The following is a 20,898-nucleotide window of genomic DNA, read 5'->3' on the forward strand; positions in this document are numbered from 1 at the left end:
ATGATTTCTATATGGGAATGTATAGTATGCTAAATATTGTAGAGCTGTATAATGGTCACAGGCTGCACAATTTGCTAATAGTTTAAAAGGTTGAAAAACGTGCAATGTAAAAACAAAATCTTGACTATAAAACATTTTTCTACAGTGCAAAAGTTTTGCCTCTGGATTTATGTTGTCAGTATATGTAGAGTTGCCTGCAGTCACTATATCTTGGCTATACATTATTATATGGGGAGGTTTGAGCTTCTAGTGGGTCTACTGCTGGGCTCTGTAGATCGATTCACTTGAGGGCAGCTCAACAGTGGCAAATTTTAGACACGTGAGAGGCGGCATTTGTTTGGGGGCACCACTTGTATGCTTGTGATGGTACTGTCAGCCCAAAAAGATCCTGTCACTGCAAATATATCTATATACAATATTGAATGGAGTGTAAATGGGTAGGACATGCACATACTACCCTTGTAAGCTATCCTACTTAGTAAATATGTACACATAACAAAAAAATAAAAAACAAATCATAGTTCTTGGCTTTTTTTATTATCCTACTAAATTGGCTATCATCAAATGAGGGCCTATAGCCAAACAATAAAAATAATACTGTTACTGTTGTGCCTAGGGGCACCTCACCCCTAAATCTGCCCTTGAGCATGAATGGTTACCATTACTGCCACACAGCACTGAGGTGATGGGTTTGAATTCCACTGTGGCCATAACTGTGTGGAGTTTGTATATTCTCCCTGTGCTTCTGTGGATTTCCTCTGGGTACTCTTATGGTTTTCTTCCATAATCCAAAATCCATTTCTGCCCATATTAAATATGAATTCTATAAATGACTGCAAAATACCTGTCATCCTGTACCCCAGTGTTTCCCAACCTCGGTCCTCAAGGCACACTAACAATCCAGGTTTTAGAGATATCCATGCATAAGCACAGATGATTAGATCAAAATAACTGAGGTATTAATTATAGTAAGTCACCTTTGCTCAAGTATGGCTATCCTTAAAACCTGGACTGTCAGTGTGCCTTGAGGGCCGAGATTGGAAGAGGTTGGGAATCCCTGCTGTTACCTATTATTATTAGCATTTATTTAGTGCTACAATGTATCATTCACAGTAGTCCCTGCCCCAATTAATATCATAGGCGATGTAATAGTGCCCGAGATTGTTGGAGGTGTGGAATGCCGGATGATCTCTGACTTTTTTTTATAGCAGCAATCATTTCCAAGCCAAAACCATGCCTTGTAAATGACTGCCGTTTTAATAAAAATGCCCAAAATCGCCTGGCATCCTGCACCTTCGACAATCTCAGATGCTATTACATCTCGCCTCATAAGTTCCCTAACACTTTCTTGCACACATATTTACTAGAGTTAATTTATGTTTTACCAGAATACCTACCATTATGTTTTATTTGGAGTGTAGCAGTAAGCCACTGCACCAGTTGTAAATCTACTGAAACACAGGGAGAACAAACAAACACCACACTGATTTAGTCTAGTTTGAAATTGAACTTGTGACCCCAGTGCTGTGACACAGCAATGCTAACCACAACATCACTGTGCTGCCCATACTAAAGTCTTTAGGTAGTTGCCCTGCTAAAGAGCAAAATGTGCCGTATTTATTAATACTTTTGTAAAACGGTAAGTAGAGCAAATCCCACTTATTATTTCAGAGCTGTAATGGTGCAATGCACGGCTCACATACAATAGAGATTGTACTGTAGAATAGGAATTAGATGTGACCAAATAATCTTCACTATCAACATACAGATGTAGCCAGCCTCACCGTTGCTTATGCACAGGCACAGTGGTGCCGAGAGAGGGGTGTAGAGGGTACAAATTACCCGGGGACCCAGGTCTGATGGAGGGGCCAAGTGAGGGCCCAGTGGGGGCCCCAGGCCTCCTTCCACTTAACTGGCAGCAGCAGCTCTTCTTCTCAGCCCAGCACACGCTGCTGTGTGCTGGGCTGGAATATACCCATGGTGACGCTTAAAATACAATTTTTTTCTGTATTTTTTCAAAGGGTGCATATGACCACGCCTCCTGTGATCAGGCCACACCCCCGGAAAAGTACCTGGGCCCAGCCCGGCTCTCTACTGCCCTGCACGAGCATACGCATCGTGGTAAGCAGCATTATATGATATGCTGCGACTAGTCGCAGCCGGAGTTTGCCCATAGGAAACGCACACGCACGTTCACTCGCAAGCAAACTGGCTGCACCATCCGTTCTGCGATGCTTACATAGATGAGCATGGCTACATCTGTATATACAGTATACACTAATGTTTTACTATGCATTTTATTTATAGATGCTTGATCATTTCATTGGCAAAAACACATTTTTCGATCATAACAACTTGTTAACATTCAAAGAATGTGGTTATTGTAAATTCCCACCAGGTGGCAGAAACACAGTTTTATTTCAGCACATATAAAAAGACTTTGGTGTAAATTTACTAAGATGTGAATTCTATTTAAGATGGGAATACCCGGAATCTGATTGGTTGCTATGGGCATCTTAAATAGACCTCCCATTCTTAGTAAATTTAGCCCGATGTGCTTTCCCAACTGTCCGAGACAGCCTCAGACAGTTGTGGAGAAATATCAATCAAAAAATATTGTTTGAAGGTAACAGTCCTCTATTTTAGTTTCTATCTTGCAGATGACTCATCGGCCTTCAGTATAGTATTACAGTTGAGTATCCCTTATCCAAAATGCTTGGGACCAGAAGTATTTTGGATATAGGAATTTTCCGTATTTTGGAATAATTGCATACCATAATATGATATCAAGGTGATGGGACCCAAGTCTAAGCACAGAATGCATTTATGTTTCATATATACCTTATACACACAGCCTGAAGGTCATTTATTTTAGCCAATATTTTTAATTATTTTTTGCATTAAACAAAGTGTGTTTACATTCACACAATTAATTTATGTTTCATATATACCTTATACACACAGCCTGAAGGTAATTTAATACAATATTTTTAATAACTCTGTGTATTAAACAAAGTTTGTGTACATTGAGCTATCAGAAAACAAAGGTTTCACTATCTCAGTCTCACTCAAAAAAGTCCGTATTTTGGAATATTCTGTATTTCGGAATATTTGGATATGGGATACTCAACCTGTATTTACATTGATCTCACTGTCTTTGTGTGACATTCACACTACTCCGAACATCCCATAAAGAGAAATGTGGATGTATGGCTAGAAATCACTACACAACAAGAATAACTTTATCACATTGCCATTTACCTCTGAGGTAGATGCACCCTTTCTATGACTACGTACCCCTCATTGAGAATTCGTAACATTATTAGAAATTATTGCTCCTTTAAAAAAATGTCCGAGTTCATCCAGCAACCCACACGGCTGCACGGAGTGACGCGCCTCAGTTTTAAAGCATGGTGCTGGGTGCCGCCCCCATAAACACTGCAGCATGTCACTCATGCTGCTGCTGACAGGGGGCTGCTGGCAACATCGCAAGGCCCATTCTGCACATAAGCAAAACAGGTCTTGCATCTGTGCAGACCAGTGGCGTCATGAGGTGGGTGCGGGGGGTGCGGCCCGCACCCGGGTGTCACCCTTCAATAGGGTGACACCAAAGCGAGCCGCACACTTACACGCACGCACCCCCATCCCCTGACTGACAAAGACAAAGTATGGTCCACGGCTATGGCCACACCCCCTCCTCCCAGGCCCCGCCTCCTAAAGGCCGACATTCTCACCTGTCAGTGAGATCAGCAGGCAGCAGCCACAGAGCCGTGCAGGCAGTGCTCTGGCCGCCCCTCCCCTCTCCTCCAGAGTCCACTCGGGTCCTGACTGAGCCAGACAGTGACACACACAAGCTCCGCCTCCCACACTATCCTGCTGCTGCTGCTGATATTGATGCATGATGCCAGGTAACTTCTGTAAATGCTCCACGATGAGCAGAATCGATTTATGAAATGTATGTGTGTGTGTGTGTGTCTGTATGGGGGTGAATGTGTTAATGGGCATTGGGATGTACAAATTGTTGGGTTGAGTGCTAGGTGGGGGAGCTAATTGGGGCTGTGTGAGTTTAGTATGAGTGCTGTGTAGTATGGCTGCTGTGTGAGAGTAGTATGGGTGCTGTGTGAGCATAGTATGGGTGCTGTATGAGAGTAGTATGGGTGCTGTGTGAGCGTAGTATGGGTGCTGTGTAGTATGGGTGCTGTGTGAGTGTAGTATGGGTGCTGTGTAGTATGGGTGCTGTGTGAGAGTGGTATGGGTGCCGTGTGAGTGCAGTATGGGTGCTGTGTGGGCATAGTATGGGTGCTGTGTGAGAGTGGTATGGGTGCTGTGTAGTATGGGTGCTGTGTGAGCGTAGTATGGGTGCCGTGTGAGCGTAGTATGGGTGCCGTGTGAGCGCAGTATGGGTGCTGTGTGAGCGTAATATGGGTGCTGTGTGAGCGTAATATGGGTGCTGTGTGAGCATAGTATGGGTGCTGTGTGAGAGTGGTATGGGTGCCATGTAGTATGGGTGCTGTGTGAGCGTAGTATGGGTGCTGTGTGAGCGTGGTATGGGTGCCGTGTGAGTGCAGTATGGGTGCTGTGTGAGCGTAATATGGGTGCCGTGTGAGAGTGGTTTGGGTGCCGTGTAGTATGGGTGCGGTGTGAGCGTAGTATGGCCGCTGTGTGAGCGTAATATGAGTGCTGTGTAGTATGGGTGCTGTGTGAGAGTAGTATGAGTGCTGTGTGAGCATAGTATGGGTGCTGTGTGAGAGTGGTATGGGTGCCGTGTAGTATGGGTGCTGTGTGAGCATAGTATGGGTGCTGTGTGAGAGTGGTATGGGTGCCGTGTAGTATGGGTGCTGTGTGAGCGTAGTATGGGTGCTGTGTGAGCGTAGTATGGGTGCTGTGGGAGGGTAGTATGGGTGCTGTGTGAGAGTAGTATGGGTGCTGTGTAGTATGGGTGCTGTGAGCTTAGTATGGGTGCCGCTGTGTGAGCGTAGTATGGGTGCTGCTGTGTGAGCGTAGTATGAGTGCTGTGTGACGTAGTATGGGTGCTGCTGTGTGAGCGTAGTATGGGTGCTGTGTGAGCGTAGTATGGGTGCTGTGTGAGAGTAGTATGGGTGCTGTGTAGTATGGGTGCTGTGAGCTTAGTATGGGTGCCGCTGTGTGAGCGTAGTATGGGTGCTGCTGTGTGAGCGTAGTATGGGTGCTGCTGTGTGACGTAGTATGGGTGCTGCTGTGTGAGCGTAGTATGGGTGCAGTTTGAGCATAGTATGGGTGCTGCTCTGTGAGCGTAGTATGGGTGCAGTTTGAGTGTAGTATGAGTGCTGTGTGACGTAGTATGGGTGGTGCAGTTTGAGTGTAGTATGAGTGCTGTGTGACGTAGTATGGGTGCTGCTGTGTGAGCGTAGTATGGGTGCAGTTTGAGCATAGTATGGGTGCTGCTCTGTGAGCGTAGTATGGGTGCAGTTTGAGTGTAGTATGAGTGCTGTGTGACGTAGTATGGGTGGTGCAGTTTGAGTGTAGTATGAGTGCTGTGTGACGTAGTATGGGTGCTGCTGTGTGAGCGTAGTATGGGTGCAGTTTGAGCGTAGTATGGGTGGTGCTGTGTGAGCGGAGCTTTATGTGAGGTGATAGTGTGGGTGAATTAATGTGCTAATGGGTGTTGGGAGGCGGGATTGATAATGAATTGGGGAGAGATGGGGTAATGGATGCACGGAAACGGGGGGGGGGGCTTCAGTAATGGGTTCTTGGACAGGGATATGTTTGCGGTTGCTGTTTAGGGGAAATTGGTTAATCAGTGCCACCACCAAGTAAATCCCATGCCACCTCTAAGACACCACATAATACCCCATGTCACCTTTAAGACACCACATGATACCCCATGTCACCTCTAAGACAACACATGATACCCCATGTCAGCTCTAAAACACCGCATGATACCCCATGTCACCACCAAGACACCGCATGATACCCCATGTCACCACCAAGACACCACATGATACCCCATGTCACCACCAAGACACCACATGATACCCCATGTCACCACCAAGACACCACATGATACCCCATGTCACCACCAAGACACCACATGATACCCCATGTCACCACCAAGACACCACATGATACCCCATATCACCACCAAGACACCACATGATACCCCATATCCCCACATGATACCCCATTTCCCCACATGTCACCACATTTCACCAGATGAGCTGCGGTTTAGTATGCTAAGGGGGCTATTCAATTGTTTGAAAAGTCAGTTGGGAGTCTGTTTTTCCTATCTAATAGACAGGAAAAAACAGACACCCAACCGACTTTTCAAACATTTGAATCTCCCCCTAAAAGTAGCAAAACTACAACTGCTTTCTCTAGCATGAGGGGGGGCCGCCCAGCACAGGGCAAGGCCGCCCCACATGCTATGTCCGCCCCCCCCCCCGCTTATACACGAGTGCATTGCTATACAGAGATGCGCTCTCATTTTAAGGGTAGCCCTCTGCTTCTGCAGCCTAGCTGTGAAGGCAGTCGCCGGGCCGCCATCTTTTGGGTCGCAGCTGCTGCGTGTGCCGTCATGCAACCGCTGCGGCCCGCCCGACAAATGGTCCAGAAACGTCTGCGTTGTCCGGACCACGCCCCTCAAACGGTGCGTCGCCGCCCCATCACCTCCCCCTGCCAGGATTCCTTATGGTGTGATAGGGGAGGAGGTCCATGGGGGGTGACACCATGAGTTACCACACCGGGTGACACCAACCATAGTGACGCCTCTGGTGCAGACCCCCAACGTTGTATCTATTCGCAACCGTACAAATATGAATGAGGTCCTTAGTTCATATACAGATTCTGTGTCCACTTTATGGTGGAAATATGGGTTTAAGAACAACCTAGTGTTCATTACTGATTCTCTGAACCTTTCATTTCAGTTACAGTATACTGTATGCTTAGAATGTGCAGAGGATGCTAGATCTTAAAACACGCAAATTGAAATAAAAAACTATTAGCAAATATTTTAAATGAATCATTAAGAAATGACTATTAAGAAAACTCTCTGCTGGAAACACAGTTTGCTTATCTAAAGATGTGTTTCTCCCAGCCTTTACACTTGTAGGTGACTTGTTTACAGCTGGTAGACATATTTGTGTAAAGCTACACATAATGGTAATGGCTTATAAAATGTAACAAGTGTGTGCTTAAAAGTGAATACAATTTTCAAGGCAAGATTGTATAGCAATACTTACTTTATAATCTGATCAGGAACAGGTTTATTACTAAATCTGGGTTGCGCTTCCAGCACAGGCTGCACTGTGAAACACTGAATATCTGTAAAATGAATCAGTTAAGGGACAAAGACTCGCCGTGATCCCAGTTTGTATAACATTGAAAAAAAAAAATGATGCTCAGCCTGCAATAGCACGCCCTTTCCTTCCCCGTCTCACCACTCCAAGGGCAGATAGGCGCAAGTGCCAAAATCATCTGCATAGGTGTGTCTGGTTTTCTTGGTAAGTCTGGAACGATTGATGCAATTTACCTTGTACCAGCCTCTTAATGTGCAGCAATGGAAAACTTAGAATGTATAGTGTGGTGAAAATACTAGTGCAACATTATGGGTGCACATACAGCGCTTACTGTACCCAATCAGTTTCCCAGTTTCAGAGAAGCAGTATTGTCCTGGGAAACCTGTCAGTCTCTGTAGAACTTGGTGCCTGGTAAGTGTGGCTACATAGATCTTTATGTAGAATAATTAATAGGCCTGACACTACTTATATTATTACTTTAGGACTTTATAAAACTTTTTGCTAAATAATATTTAATTTATTTCTTATTGTAAATCAAAATGAAATAAATAGTTTTTGCCTTACATTATTTTATATATATATATATATATATATATATATATATATATATATTAGAGATGAGAACCGAACCCTACCGGACTTCTCCAACCGAGCCCGGATCCGAGTCAGGCTCAGGTTTTCCCGCCTGACTCGGAAACCAGAATGAGGCAAAACGTCATCATCCCGCTGTTGGATTCTCGCAGGGTTTGGATTGCATATAAAGAGCTGCACGTCGTCGCCATTTTCACTCCGGCATTGGAGAGTGTAGAGAGAGGACATGTCTCCGTCCTCAGTGTCCGTGTCTTGTGCTGCATCTATCCAGTCACAGTGGTTGTGTCCTCTGCTGCCATACCATATATCCAGTGCTGCTGTATAAGTACAGTCCATTGTATTGGTACTCTGTTGTCCTGCATCAGTCCAGTGGTGGTATCCCTGTGCTGCCGTATATGTCCAGTGGTACTGCCGTATATGTCCAGTGGTACTGCCGTATATGTCCAGTGATACTGCCGTATATGTCCCGTGATCCTGCCGCATATGTCCATTGATACTGCCGTATATGTCCGGCAGTACTGCAGTATAAATCCAGTGATCCTGCAGCATAATTCCAGTAATCCTGCTGTATAATTCCAGTGATCCTGCCGTATAATTCCAGTGATCCTGCCGTATAATTCCAGTGGTACTGGCGTATAAGTCCAGTGATCCTGCCGTATAATTACAGTGGTACTGGCGTATAAGTCCAGTCCAGTGATACTGGCGTATATGTCCAGTGATACTGCCGTATATGTCCAGTGATACTGCCGTATATGTCCATTGATACTGCCGTATATGTCCAGCGGTACTGCCGTATATATCCAGCTGTACTGCCGTATAAAGCCAGTGATCCTGCCGTATAATTCCAGTGGTACTGGCTTATAAATCCAGTCCAGTGATACTGCCGTATATGTCTAGTGATACTGCTGTATATGTCCAATGATACTGCCGTATATGTCCAGCGGTACTGCCGTATAATTCCAGTGATCCTGCCATATAATTCCAGTGGTACTGCCGAATACGTTCAGTGGTACTGCCATATAATTCCAGTGATATTGCCGTAAATACATATATATATATATATATATATATATATACCTTGTTGCAAAGCGGATTACAGAGGCCATAACAACTACTGTATTGCTGCTTTTCCTTGACAAAGGGGTGTGCCAACCCCGAAACGTTGGAGTTCATGTGTATTTGTTAATACAGCACGTTTTTGCATCAAGTCTCTGAGTGCCGCAGGTCATTTGTTCTATTATACCCATTATATTCTGGAGGCACCGGAGCACCCAACAATACCAAGAGGAGTGCCGGTCCACACACTGGTATATATATATATATATATATATATATATACCTTGTTGCAAAGCGGATTACAGAGGCCATAACAACTACTGTATGCTGGTGTTAGACGTTGCTTACGGTATCCGCTATTAGTGCAGTGTGACTGCAGTGCCAACCCTAGATGGGCCAGGTGTTTGTGCTGCATACTTGTGTCACTTAGCTTAGTCATACAGCTACCTCATTGCCCTCCTTTACTTCTTGGCATGATGTGCTGTTTGGGTACTATTTTGTTTTTTTAAGTGCCACCCTGTCTGACACTGCAATGCCACTCCTAGATGGGCCAATTGTTTGTGTTGCTTAGCTTAGTCATACAGCTACCTCATTGCACCTCTTTTTCATCTTTGCATGATGTGCTGTTTGGGGCCTTTTTTTATATCTGCCCTCCTGTCTGACACTGCAGTGCCACTCCTAGATGGGCCAATTGTTTGTGTCGCTTAGCTTTGTCATACAGCTCCCTCACTGCACCTCTTTTTCATCTTTGCATGATGTGCTGTTTGAGACCTAGTTTTTTTAAGTGCCATCCTGTCTGCCACTGCCACTCCTAGATGGGCCAGGTGTTTGTGCCGCACACTTGTGTTGCTTAGCTTAGTCATACAGCAACCTTGGTGCACCTCTTTTTCATCTTTGCATCATGTGCTGTTTGGGGCATGGTTTTTGAAAAGTGCCATCCTGTCTGACACTGCCATATAAGTCCTGGGGTACTGCTGTATTAGTCCAGGGGTACTGCCGTATAAGTCCACCAATTGCAGAATTTTTGAAAAATGACAGGGGTATGCAGGAGATGCTGTCAGTGGACTGAAAAATTGCGAGCCACTTTTGATATTCAGCCACTGCATGCCACTACTAGAAGGACCAGGTGGTTGTGTCGCTAAGCTTAGTCATACAGCAACCTTGGTGCACTTCTTTTTCTTCTTTGCATCATGTGCTGTTTGGGGACTAGTTTTTTTAAAGTGCCATGCTGTCTGACACTGCAGTGCCACTCTTAGATGGGCCAATTATTTGTGTCGCTTAGCTTAGTCATACAGCTACCTCATTGCACCTCTTTTACATCTTTGCATGATGCGCTGTTTGGGGCCTTTTTTTATATCTGCCATCCTGTCTGCCACTACAGTGCCACTCCTAGATGGGCCTTGTGTTTGTGCCGCACACTTGTGTCGCTTAGCTTTGTCATGCAGCCACCTCAGTGCAACCTTTTGGCCTAAAAACAATATTGTGAGGTGTGAGGTATTCAGAATAGACTGGAAATGAGTGGAAATTAATGTTATTGAGGTTAATAATACCGTAGGATCAAAATTACCCCCAAATTCTGTGATTTTAGCGTTTTTATGGTTTTTCTTTCAAAAATCATCCAGATCCAAAACCAAAACACGAAAGGGTGGTTTTGGCAAAACCAATCCAAAACCAAAACACGAGCGGGGAATTAGAACCAAAACACAAAACACGAAAAGTGCCCTAGGCCAAGAGTTTTATATTGCGAAATTCAGAAAAGCATTTCAAATGAAGTAAATTGTGTTTATATGTCATCCTTAGGATCAGTTATGTGGTGAGGGACAGGATTTGCTTCTGTTTGTCCACATATTTTATAATAGGAAGACACGAGCTCTGGTTTGCCTATTACAATAATATGAATTGGTGCTGAACCACCAACCCAGGGCACCACGGCACTTAGTTTGGGAACCAATGCTATATGCCTTACATTGCTTACTGGTTTACTAGGGTTGTTCATTTAAATGAAACATGACAGTTTGCTGATGCTTATTCAATGAAGCCATTCCATAATGTGATCTATATTATTGATATTTTTTATTTTTAGTAACAATTTTTTTTTCGACAACATGCAAATACAGATGACACAACAGTTACCTTTAGATATCTTCTGAAGTGGAATCATTGCTTAAATTGTAATTGAAAATGTCTCATAGAAAATAATGGCTAATAAAATAGATACAAATAATTTGGAACAAACATGCTCCACTTGAGGATCACCAAGCAGCTATCAGTCCCTGACCACTCCAGCTAAATATATTTATAAAGTAGTATCATTAAAATGTAGATTTCATGGGAAAACATTATTGATGTGAGTATTTAGCAAGCTGTATGCCTATAAAAAGGAGTACTACACGAGTTGCAAAATATTACAACCTTTATGTACCAAGCAAGTGTTGCTGAGATGTTCTCTTTTTTCCTTTGGGTAGCGAACATAAAATAATTGCTTTCCCTTGGCATAAATGAAGCTGAGGGACAACTCAATAGAGACTGCCTTGAATAATTAAATTAGAATGTGTTTGCTTTTACTATTTGCTCAATTAGTCTTTACTCAGGTTTCATAAATCATACGGAATAGACTATAAAATTGAATTGAATGAAGGTTTTGGTGATAAAGCGCCCAGTGTAAAGGTTTGCGTTGCATATCACAGTGCTGGACAAAGGGAACTAATTAAATGTGTCTACTTCAAGGTGAAATTGCCTTTACTCTAAATACGTGCCGATGTATAGTATATATGTCTTTACTAATGAATGACAATTAGGTTAATTTACTGTAATTATAAAGCCAATCACTGATTCATTGATCACCATTATTTTGGTGGGGTGGTGTTGGTGTGAGTGTGCATGTGTGGGTGTGTGGGGGGATAGATGAGAAAGGATACTCTAGCATAAATTGGGTTTTAGAATTATTATATGATAAACAAAGCTTAAGCTGGTGACAAATGGTGCAATATAGGGAATAGAAGTTTAGAATTATTAGCCATGCTGGAAAATGCAGTCAGCAGATAACCTCAATTTGCATGTGTGCGCGGACCACTGGTGTATAATGGGTAAAGAGGAGAAATGCAGATGCACACTCCTAGCACTAAGAACCAGGGCCGTTTCTAGACAATTTGGCTCCCAGTGCGAGATTTCAAAATGCGCCCCCCCCCCCTATTGCTCTAAAAAAAAAAAGTGTGCCCCCCCCACATAGCCATAAAATGAAAAAGCATGCGCTCGCCGTAGGCGCGCGCGCTCCCGACAAGGGCGTGTGGCCTGATTAAAATGGGCGTGGTTTCATTAAAGTGGGCATGGCCTCATCAGATATCATCACACCCACCACACGGGGGAAAAAATAAAAATAAAAAAGTCCCCTTTTTACACATTACAGCAGGCAAGTGTCCCCATATTACACAGCGCGGCAGACAGGTGTCCCCATTTTACACAGCGCGGCAGGCAGGTGTCCCCATTTTACACAGTACGGAAGGCAGGTATCCCCATTTTACACAGTACGGTAGGCAGGTATCCCCATTTTACACAGTACGCAGGCAGGTACCCCCATTTTACAAAGTGCAGCAGGCAGGTATCCCCATTTTACACAGTGCGGCAGGCAGGTATCCCCATTTTACACAGCACGGCAGGCAGATATCCCCATTTTACACAGCACGGCAGGCAGATACCCATTTTACACAGCACGGCAGGCAGATATCCCCATTTTACACAGCACGGCAGGCAGATATCCCCATTTTACACAGCACGGCAGGCAGATATCCCCATTTTACACAGTACGCAGGCAGGTGCCCCCATATTACACAGTGCGGAAGGCAGGTATCCCCATATTACACAGTGCGGCAGGCAGGTGCCCCCATTTTACACAGCACGGCAGGCAGATATCCCCATTTTACACAGTACGCAGGCAGATGCCCCCATATTACACAGTATGCAGGCAGGTGCCCCCATATTACACAGTACGCAGGCAGGTATCCCTATTTTACACAGTGCGGAAGGCAGGTATCCCCATTTTACACAGCGCAGCAGGCAGATATCCCCATTTTACACAGTACGCAGGCAGATGCCCCCATATTACACAGTACGCAGGCAGGTGCCCCCATATTACACAGTACGCAGGCAGGTATCCCTATTTTACACAGTGCGGAAGGCAGGTATCCCCATTTTACACAGCGCGGCAGGCAGATATCCCCATTTTACACAGTACGCAGGCAGATGCCCCCATATTACACAGTACGCAGGCAGATGCCCCCATATTACACAGTACGCAGGCAGATGCCCCCATATTACACAGTACGCAGGCAGATGCCCCCATATTACACAGTACGCAGGCAGATGCCCCCATATTACACAGTACGCAGGCAGGTGCCCCCATATTACACAGTATGCAGGCAGGTGCCCCCATATTACACAGTACGCAGGCAGGTGCCCCCATTTTACACAGTGCGGCAGGCAGGTATCCCCATAGGCAGGTGTCCCCATTTTACACAGTGCGGCAGCGGCAGGCAGGTTTCAAGTTGAGGGGAAGGAAAGGGGAGAGAGAGAATACTTACGTCTTCCCGCTCTTCTGTCCCGCCGCCTCACGTCCCTCGCGCCGGCCGCCTCCTCCTTCTTGCTTATCTCCTTATCGCCTCTCCTGAGCGCTCCTGCTCGGGGGGCGGGGCTTCGCGGAATGACGCGTTTGCGTCGTGACGTCACGACGCACCGCGTCATCCCGCAAAGCCCCGCCCCCCGAGCAGGAGCGCTCGGGAGAGGCGATAAGGAGTAACAAAGTGCCGCGGCGGGCGCCCCGTGCGGTTGCACGGCTCGCTCGCCGCTAGAAACGGCACTGCTAAGAACACTGATAGTAAGAATAATTTAAATAAACCCTTACAATTAACATGGAGTATAAATTAAAGTTCTTAACACACATTTGCGCAAATATGCCGCCTCATGTACAGCGGCCAGGTGAATTCATCACATGGGTCCCTAACATTCCTAATACATTATATAAATTTATCCAGGACTTACCTTTAAATAGTGCCCTTATCAATGTGTGATCTGAAATGCAGGAACCTAGCTAATTAAAACACCTGAGGGTAAATGGGAGGGATGCCAATACCAGAGGAAGGAAGCCTTGCCTTCCAGTGTATAATACAGTACATACACAAATATAGAGGAAAGGGGTGCAAGATGTGTGGAGCACATGGGTCCCTGGGTGCCCGCACACCGCTCACCCTGCACCCATTTAACTATACTCACCTCTCTGTTGACCCGGCGCTGACTGCACATTGGCAAAAATCACTTGTAAAATGGCAGCCGTGCCTATTTTCCGGTGATTTGTGCATGTGCAGAGACCTGCACTTGCGCAGTAGACTCTGGTGCAAAGCCTATTACATACGACGAATGCAGTCATGTTTTTTTTGCGGAAAACTCTTAAGATTTTTACAAATCGCAAACTATTGCATTTAGCCCCATATGTGGTCAGTCCAACGTTTAATTAGAGTAAAACTGCTAGGCTCACAGACTGCCTTCATTTTTTTTTGCTTATTAAACACATTTTGTTTAATAGCAACACATTTGGAGTGCCAATGCCCTATGTTTTCTTTATAGTGTAATTTGTGTCTCCTCTGGCAATCATCTTGCGTTATGTATAGCATTGAAGGTCCTGGGAAAGCAATGCACTGGGGCCCCCATCCATACAGTAAATGGCTGTCAGCACTCTGATGCTACATAGCTCCAACCATTCACCAATCAGCAAGCTGACAGACATTCACTGACTGGCCGCAAGCTGGAGGCAATAAGAGAGTGCTGCCTGGCCGTTCTGATTGGGTGTAATTCACAATCAGTGTGGCCACTCTATCTTCCACACACCTGGGCATCTTCCCAGTGTGCCCATACATTAAGATGGCCTTGAGTGAAGAGTCTACCACATTTTACATAGTAGATAGATAGATACAGATGTGTCCTCATATATCATTGTTGCAGTCGCGATAAACAGCACTTCTTAGTGCACTAGGGTCCCATGAGAATCTACTAGCACTGGGGATCTTTTTTTTTTTTGCTGAAAATGCATCTTAGTCACAATGCAATGTGACTAGGACACACCAGGAGAAGGTGATGATTCATTTGATATGCAACACTTGTATATACTGTATGTGTGCAACTCAGTCTCTGAATCTGTATATGAAGTGCTATGATGCAATGGCTGCAGCTTTCTTCCCTGCTAAGTTCTGTTGAGATTCAAGGGCGTAGCTACCATAGGTGCAGGGAGTGCAGCTGCTATGGGGCCCATAGCTGAGAGGGTCCCACCTTCCCTGTCAAAGTAACATGTGTTGAATACATTTTCAACCATTAGGTGGTACATAGTGGCCCTTACAAACTTTTGCCTTTCGTCCTGCAATATATCTAGTTACACCAATGGACCTGCTCATTCTACTGTAGTATAAAATGAACTGGAGGGCATTATAATGTTACATGTAGTAATATGAACTGGGGCACTGTAAGGTGGCACAATGTGAAGTGGAGGCACCATAATGTGACATAATATGAACTGAGGGCCCTTTAATGTGCAATAATATGAACTTTGGACCCTGTATATAGTAATGCGAATTAGGGGTACTGTATTGCATAATGTGTACTGGCAGTTCTATGGGGGATAACTTTAACTAATGCGTACTATAGTTTAGTAAGTAAACTAGGGCACTTTTATGGGGCATACAATGAACAACTGCTGCGGAAAGGTGTCTCTCTAGAAGTTAATTTCTGGCTACGCCCCTATTGAGATTCATATACAGACTCAGTCGCACACAGATATACATCACATCATGACTAAGATTTATTTCCAGCAAAAAAAGATGCCCAACGCTAACGGAATTGCACAGGACCTGTCAGCTCTCTCACGCGAGGCATCTCCCACTGCGTGGCGTATTGAGGCTAGGTTTATGAGAACACATCATAGATAGATAGATAGATCGATAGATCGATAGATAGTTAGATAATGGCATTATACAAGGATACATTGTCCGGAGGAGTCTTTGATATCCTCTCCAGGAGATGAGGTAGTGTTCAGCTTCTCTGAGAAAGGGAACTGACTCATCAGTTGTGCAAGAAAATCTTCTCTCCGCTCATACTCTTTCCCTCGATAAATAAACACCTTGTTCTGAAAATATAAACCAAGGCTACTGTATAACTCATTCTATAATATCAAAACATTTTGACACATATCTATGCAGTAGATGGAGGAAGCTAATGCAATATCTGGAGATTAAAAAAAAATAAAGAGTGTAAAACTAGATCAGTATTTGGTATAATTTAAGAAACACTCTAAAATGCTTGAAAATATTTTGTCAATGATAGAGCTGTGAAAGATAATACATTACCACTACCACTAAAGTATTGATCTAATATACCACGTATAGACTACGTAAGTAAGGGGATGGTCCCATGCAGAGCTTTTGTCCACAGAAGTGAAGAAGGCTCCTTGAGCACTGGGGATTGTGACCTCACTATTTCCTTAAGCACATTATAGCTCTCCCTCAGCCAGGATTACGACAGTTGTGCCCTCTCAGATTCATTTCTCTCACACATAATGAAACCAGGGCCTATCATTTTTATTCTTTGTATGGAGGCCATGGGCAGCAGGGATCACAGCGATAGTTAGCACTTTTCACGGACATCTCCTCCCTACCATTTCCAACCCAGTAATTTCTATCCTTGATTTAATGGTTGAATTCCAGAGAGTCAGACACTTGTCAAATTTTAAAATCATCTTCAGAAAGTCAGTAGCTCTGAATCGCTATACTAGAGTACTTCATAGAGAGTCCCCAAAAGTCATTTCAGTTCACCACTGCAGATATATATCCACTACCTAGGTGACTTCCAAACCAGAAGCAATTCTAATCTGTCCACCTTCTGTACTACCTTAACTTCTTAAATATATTTGCAACTGTAGTCACAGGAACATCATATGGTATAACAGCATATACCTTTAACATACTTGTCTATAATTTTCTTTCTGATTTTCTTAGACAACTCTATCCATCTCTAGTCCATGTTCAGTGTGGTGCACACACTGATACCAAACAGCAGAGTGACTAGCTTTTTCCATTTAAATATGCTGAATGGCTGGTGAGAAGAATGAAAATGTGTGTGGTGCTAATTAGAGAAAGCAATTAGTTTGAAATACAGATGTGCGGTTCGTTATCCCGAACTTAAGTGTTCTGAGTCAAAAGGAATACCAGTTCGGAATCACTTTGGGGTTCCGTGTGGAACTGAGTCCCGGCTTGGGCCTGTTGTCAGTTCAGAACGTGGATTTAAAAACTGAATTTGGGTTTTAGATTGCATGTAAACAGGTCCAAATTACATGATTTTATCACATTTTTGCAATTTGTTGTTTTATCGATTTTATTGGAATCCAAAACCGAACCAAAATCTAAATCCGAACCAATACAATTGAAGATGGTTTTGCCCAAACCAAAACACAATGATGAATTGGAACCAAAACCAAAATACAGGGATCCGTGCACATTTACAGTTTGAAATATCACTATAATCCAATTATTTATTATATTTCCTAAGGAATACCAAATCTGCCAGGCCATTTTAGAATATCTTTGGAGAATAAGCCATAATTTATGTATTTTCACTGTTTGATAGCCACTGTTTGTTAACCATTGTTAACTCCCTATCAGCTAGGTACAATGGGTTCCACAGGGTGTAGAGTGGATCTTGATCCAGAGGCACCAACAGGCTAAAGCTTTAGGCTGTCCCAGGATGCATTGGGGCCTCCTCTATAACCCTGCTTCCAGGCACTGTGAGCTCAGTTTTGTTAACCAGTCCAATGCAGAAGCAGGTAAGAGATAGGTAGATGTTAGGCACATAGAACCACATTTTCACGACAGGAGAAGGGATCACCGGCTATTGCCATACAAACCCATAGCAGCTAGGTGCCTCAGGGTGGGCGCCCTGTGGAACCCAATGTATCTCGGTACCATAACTCCCCTTGTCTGCAGCAGGTTACATTGATTTCCACAGGGAAACATCGGGGATGTCCTAAAGCAGTTCCTCAAGGGAGGGGACACGCCTTAGCAAGTACGAGAACCCGGCATCCTAAGGAAGCATTCTGGGAGGCGGAAGTATCAAAGGCATAGAACCTAATAAACGTGTTCACAGAGTACCACGTAGCCGCCTTGCACAATTGTTCTGCGGACGCGCCACGGCGAGACGCCCAAGAAGGTCAACAGACTGAGTACAATGGCCATTAATAGCAGCAGGAGCTGGGAAACTAGCCTGTCCATAAGCTTGTACAATCACCATTCTAATCCACCTGGCCAAGGTTTGCTTATTCACAGGCCAGCCACGTTTCTGAAAACCAAACAAGACAAAAAGGGAGTCTGACCTCCTGATAGAAGCAGTCCTCTCCACATATATACTGAGATCCGCTCTATGGAGGACAAATCAGAAGAGATATGGGCCGGAACCACAATCTCTTGGTTAAGGTAAAAATATAACAGCACCTTAGGTAAATAACCTGGGCAAGTTCTAAGAACTGCCCGGTCACAATTAAATATTAGAAAGGGTGGACAACAAGACAACGCGCCTAAGTCCGACACCCTTCTAGCAGAGGCAATAGTCAGTAAAAACAAGACCTTGGCCGTGAGCCATTTAAGGTCCACTGTCTAAAGAGGTTCACATGGTGACTCTTGCAGGGCATTCAGTACAACATCCAGATCCCATGGAGCCACAGGAGGGACATAGGGAGGCTGAATCTGTAAGACACCCTGAGTGAATTTATGATCGTCAGGTATAGACGCAATTTTTCTCTGAACTCATACCGACAAGGCAGATATGTGAACCTTGCGGGAGGCCAGACAAAGGCCTAAGTCCAGGCCTCTTTGCAGAAAAGACAGAATTCTGGAAGTCCTGAATCTGTATGCATCATAATTTTTATCAGCACACCAGGTGAAGTGAAAATTCCAGACCCTGTAATAAATCCGAGCTGAAGCTGGTTTACAGGCTTTTAACATAGTTTGGATGACCGCCTTAGAGAATCCTTTGGCTCTCAGGAGTGATGCTTCAAGAGCCACGCCATCAAAGCCAGCCTGCTCAGGTCTGGATAAACACAAGGGCCCTGTACGAGGAGGTCTGGGCGCTAATGAAGTAGAAGAGGACACTCTGTCGATAGACCATGCAGGTCTCAGAACCAATGCCGTCTGGGCCACGCTGGAGCGACTAGAAGTAGAAAGCCTCCTTCTTGTTTGAACTTCCACAGAACCCTGGGCAGGAGTGACACTGGAGGGAACACGTAGTGCAGCCGAAAGTTCCATGGAATTGCAAGTGCATCCACGAGCGCTGCTTGAGGATCCCTGGTCCTTGATCCGAAGACCAGAACCTTGTGATTGTGTCGAGACGCCATCAGGTCTACATCTGGTAGTCCCCACTTGTCCACTAAGGGTTGAAAGACTTCTGGATGAAGACTCCACTCTCCGGCATGCACGTCCTGGCAACTGAGGAAGTCCGCTTCCCAGTTTAGGATGCCCGGAATGAACACTGCCGATATTGCTGGCAGATGGACTCCGCCCAACAAAGGATTTTTGACACTTCCATCATAGCCATGCGGCTTTGAGTGCCGCCTTGATGGTTTATGTATGCCACCGTAGTGGCATTGTCTGACCGTACTTGAACCGGCCTGTTGTGTACCAGAGGCAGGGTGAGAGTCAATGCATTGAACACTGCCCGCAACTTCAGAATGTTTTTTGGGAGGAGTGACTCCTCCTTGGTTCAGCGACCCTGAAAAGAGTGTTGCTCCAATACCACACCCCATACCCTCAGACTGGCATGCGTTGTCAGCAGGACCCAGTCAGGGATCCAGAAGGGACGGCCCCTGCTCAATTGCTAGTCATGTAGCCACCAGGTCAGCGACAGACTAACCTCCGGAGTCAAAGTGATCATGTGAGATCTGATCCGATGAGGTAGGCCATCCCACTTGGAAAGGATTAACCTCTGCAGAGGGCAAGGATGAAATTTAGCATACTCTACCATATTGAATGCCAACACAATTTGGACAAGTACTTGCATCGCCAAGTGTATCGACACTCTGGGGTGAAAAAGGAAGCATCTTATTCTGTCTTGAAGTCTCAGGACTTTTCCTGGAGACAGAAACAGTCGTTGACTGTGTGTGTCCAGGAGAGCCCCCAGGTGCACCATGCTCTGAGCTGGGACCAGCAAGGGTTTCTTCCAATTGATGAGACACCCGTGGGCATGTAGGAAGCTTACCGTCAATTGCAGATGACTGAGGAGGACATTGTGGGAGGTTTGCCAGAATCAGCAAATCATGCAAATATGGCAGGATCCTGACTCCTTGGCGATGGAGATGGGCCATCATTACGGCCATGACCTTGTTGAAGATCCGAAGAGCCATAGCCAGTCCAAATGGTAGAGCCTGAAACTGATAGTGGAGGTTGCCAATAGCAAACCGCAGATACTGCTGATGCAACATGGCAATAGGTAAAAACAGGTGCGCATCCTGTATATCCAGGGATACCATATCCTGGTTCCATAGCCAGTACAGTTGAGCGCAGTGTTTCCATACGGAACTTGGACACTCTCACAAACTTGTTTAGTGATTTGAGGTAAAGTATGGGCCAGAAAGACCTATTGGGTTCCGGAACTATAAACAGTGTTGAGTAATAGCCTCTGCCTCTCTGGGCCAGAGCAACCGGCACTACCACTCCTGTATTCAGGAGGGAACCCACCACCTTTTGTAGAGCTTGCGCCTTTTACGGTTCTGAAGGGATAACCGTGGTGCAAAACTGGCGAGGAGGGCGTCTCTTGAAGGAGACTGCGTACCCGTGAGAGACAACTTCCCGCACCCATGCTTCTGAAGTGGTCTTTAACCAGACCTGGGTGAACTGCAGAAGTCAGCCTGCCACCCTGGGGTCATCATGCGGCAGGCTTGTCTTGTTTAGAAGCA

General features: G+C 45.0%; 2 protein-coding genes across 7 annotated transcripts in view; one reads left to right on the forward strand and one right to left on the reverse strand.

The window, feature by feature from the left end:
* DOCK2 (dedicator of cytokinesis 2) overlaps positions 1 to 20,898 on the reverse strand; it is a 1,781,615-nt gene that overhangs the window by 269,224 nt on the left and 1,491,493 nt on the right. For all 4 annotated transcript variants that reach the window (XM_063928256.1, XM_063928254.1, XM_063928255.1 and 1 more), the window contains exons 41-42: positions 15,945 to 16,086; positions 7,218 to 7,299 (exon numbers count right to left, since the gene is read on the reverse strand). In XM_063928256.1, the coding sequence (XP_063784326.1) occupies positions 7,218 to 7,299; positions 15,945 to 16,086 (224 nt within the window). The remainder of the gene's footprint in view (positions 1 to 7,217; positions 7,300 to 15,944; positions 16,087 to 20,898) is intronic.
* LOC134933211 (ERV-BabFcenv provirus ancestral Env polyprotein-like) overlaps positions 1 to 20,898 on the forward strand; it is a 447,012-nt gene that overhangs the window by 185,067 nt on the left and 241,047 nt on the right. The window lies entirely within an intron of this gene.

This window comes from Pseudophryne corroboree, chromosome 6 (genome assembly GCF_028390025.1).
Source record: "Pseudophryne corroboree isolate aPseCor3 chromosome 6, aPseCor3.hap2, whole genome shotgun sequence".
Classification (NCBI taxonomy): Eukaryota; Metazoa; Chordata; class Amphibia; order Anura; family Myobatrachidae; genus Pseudophryne; species Pseudophryne corroboree.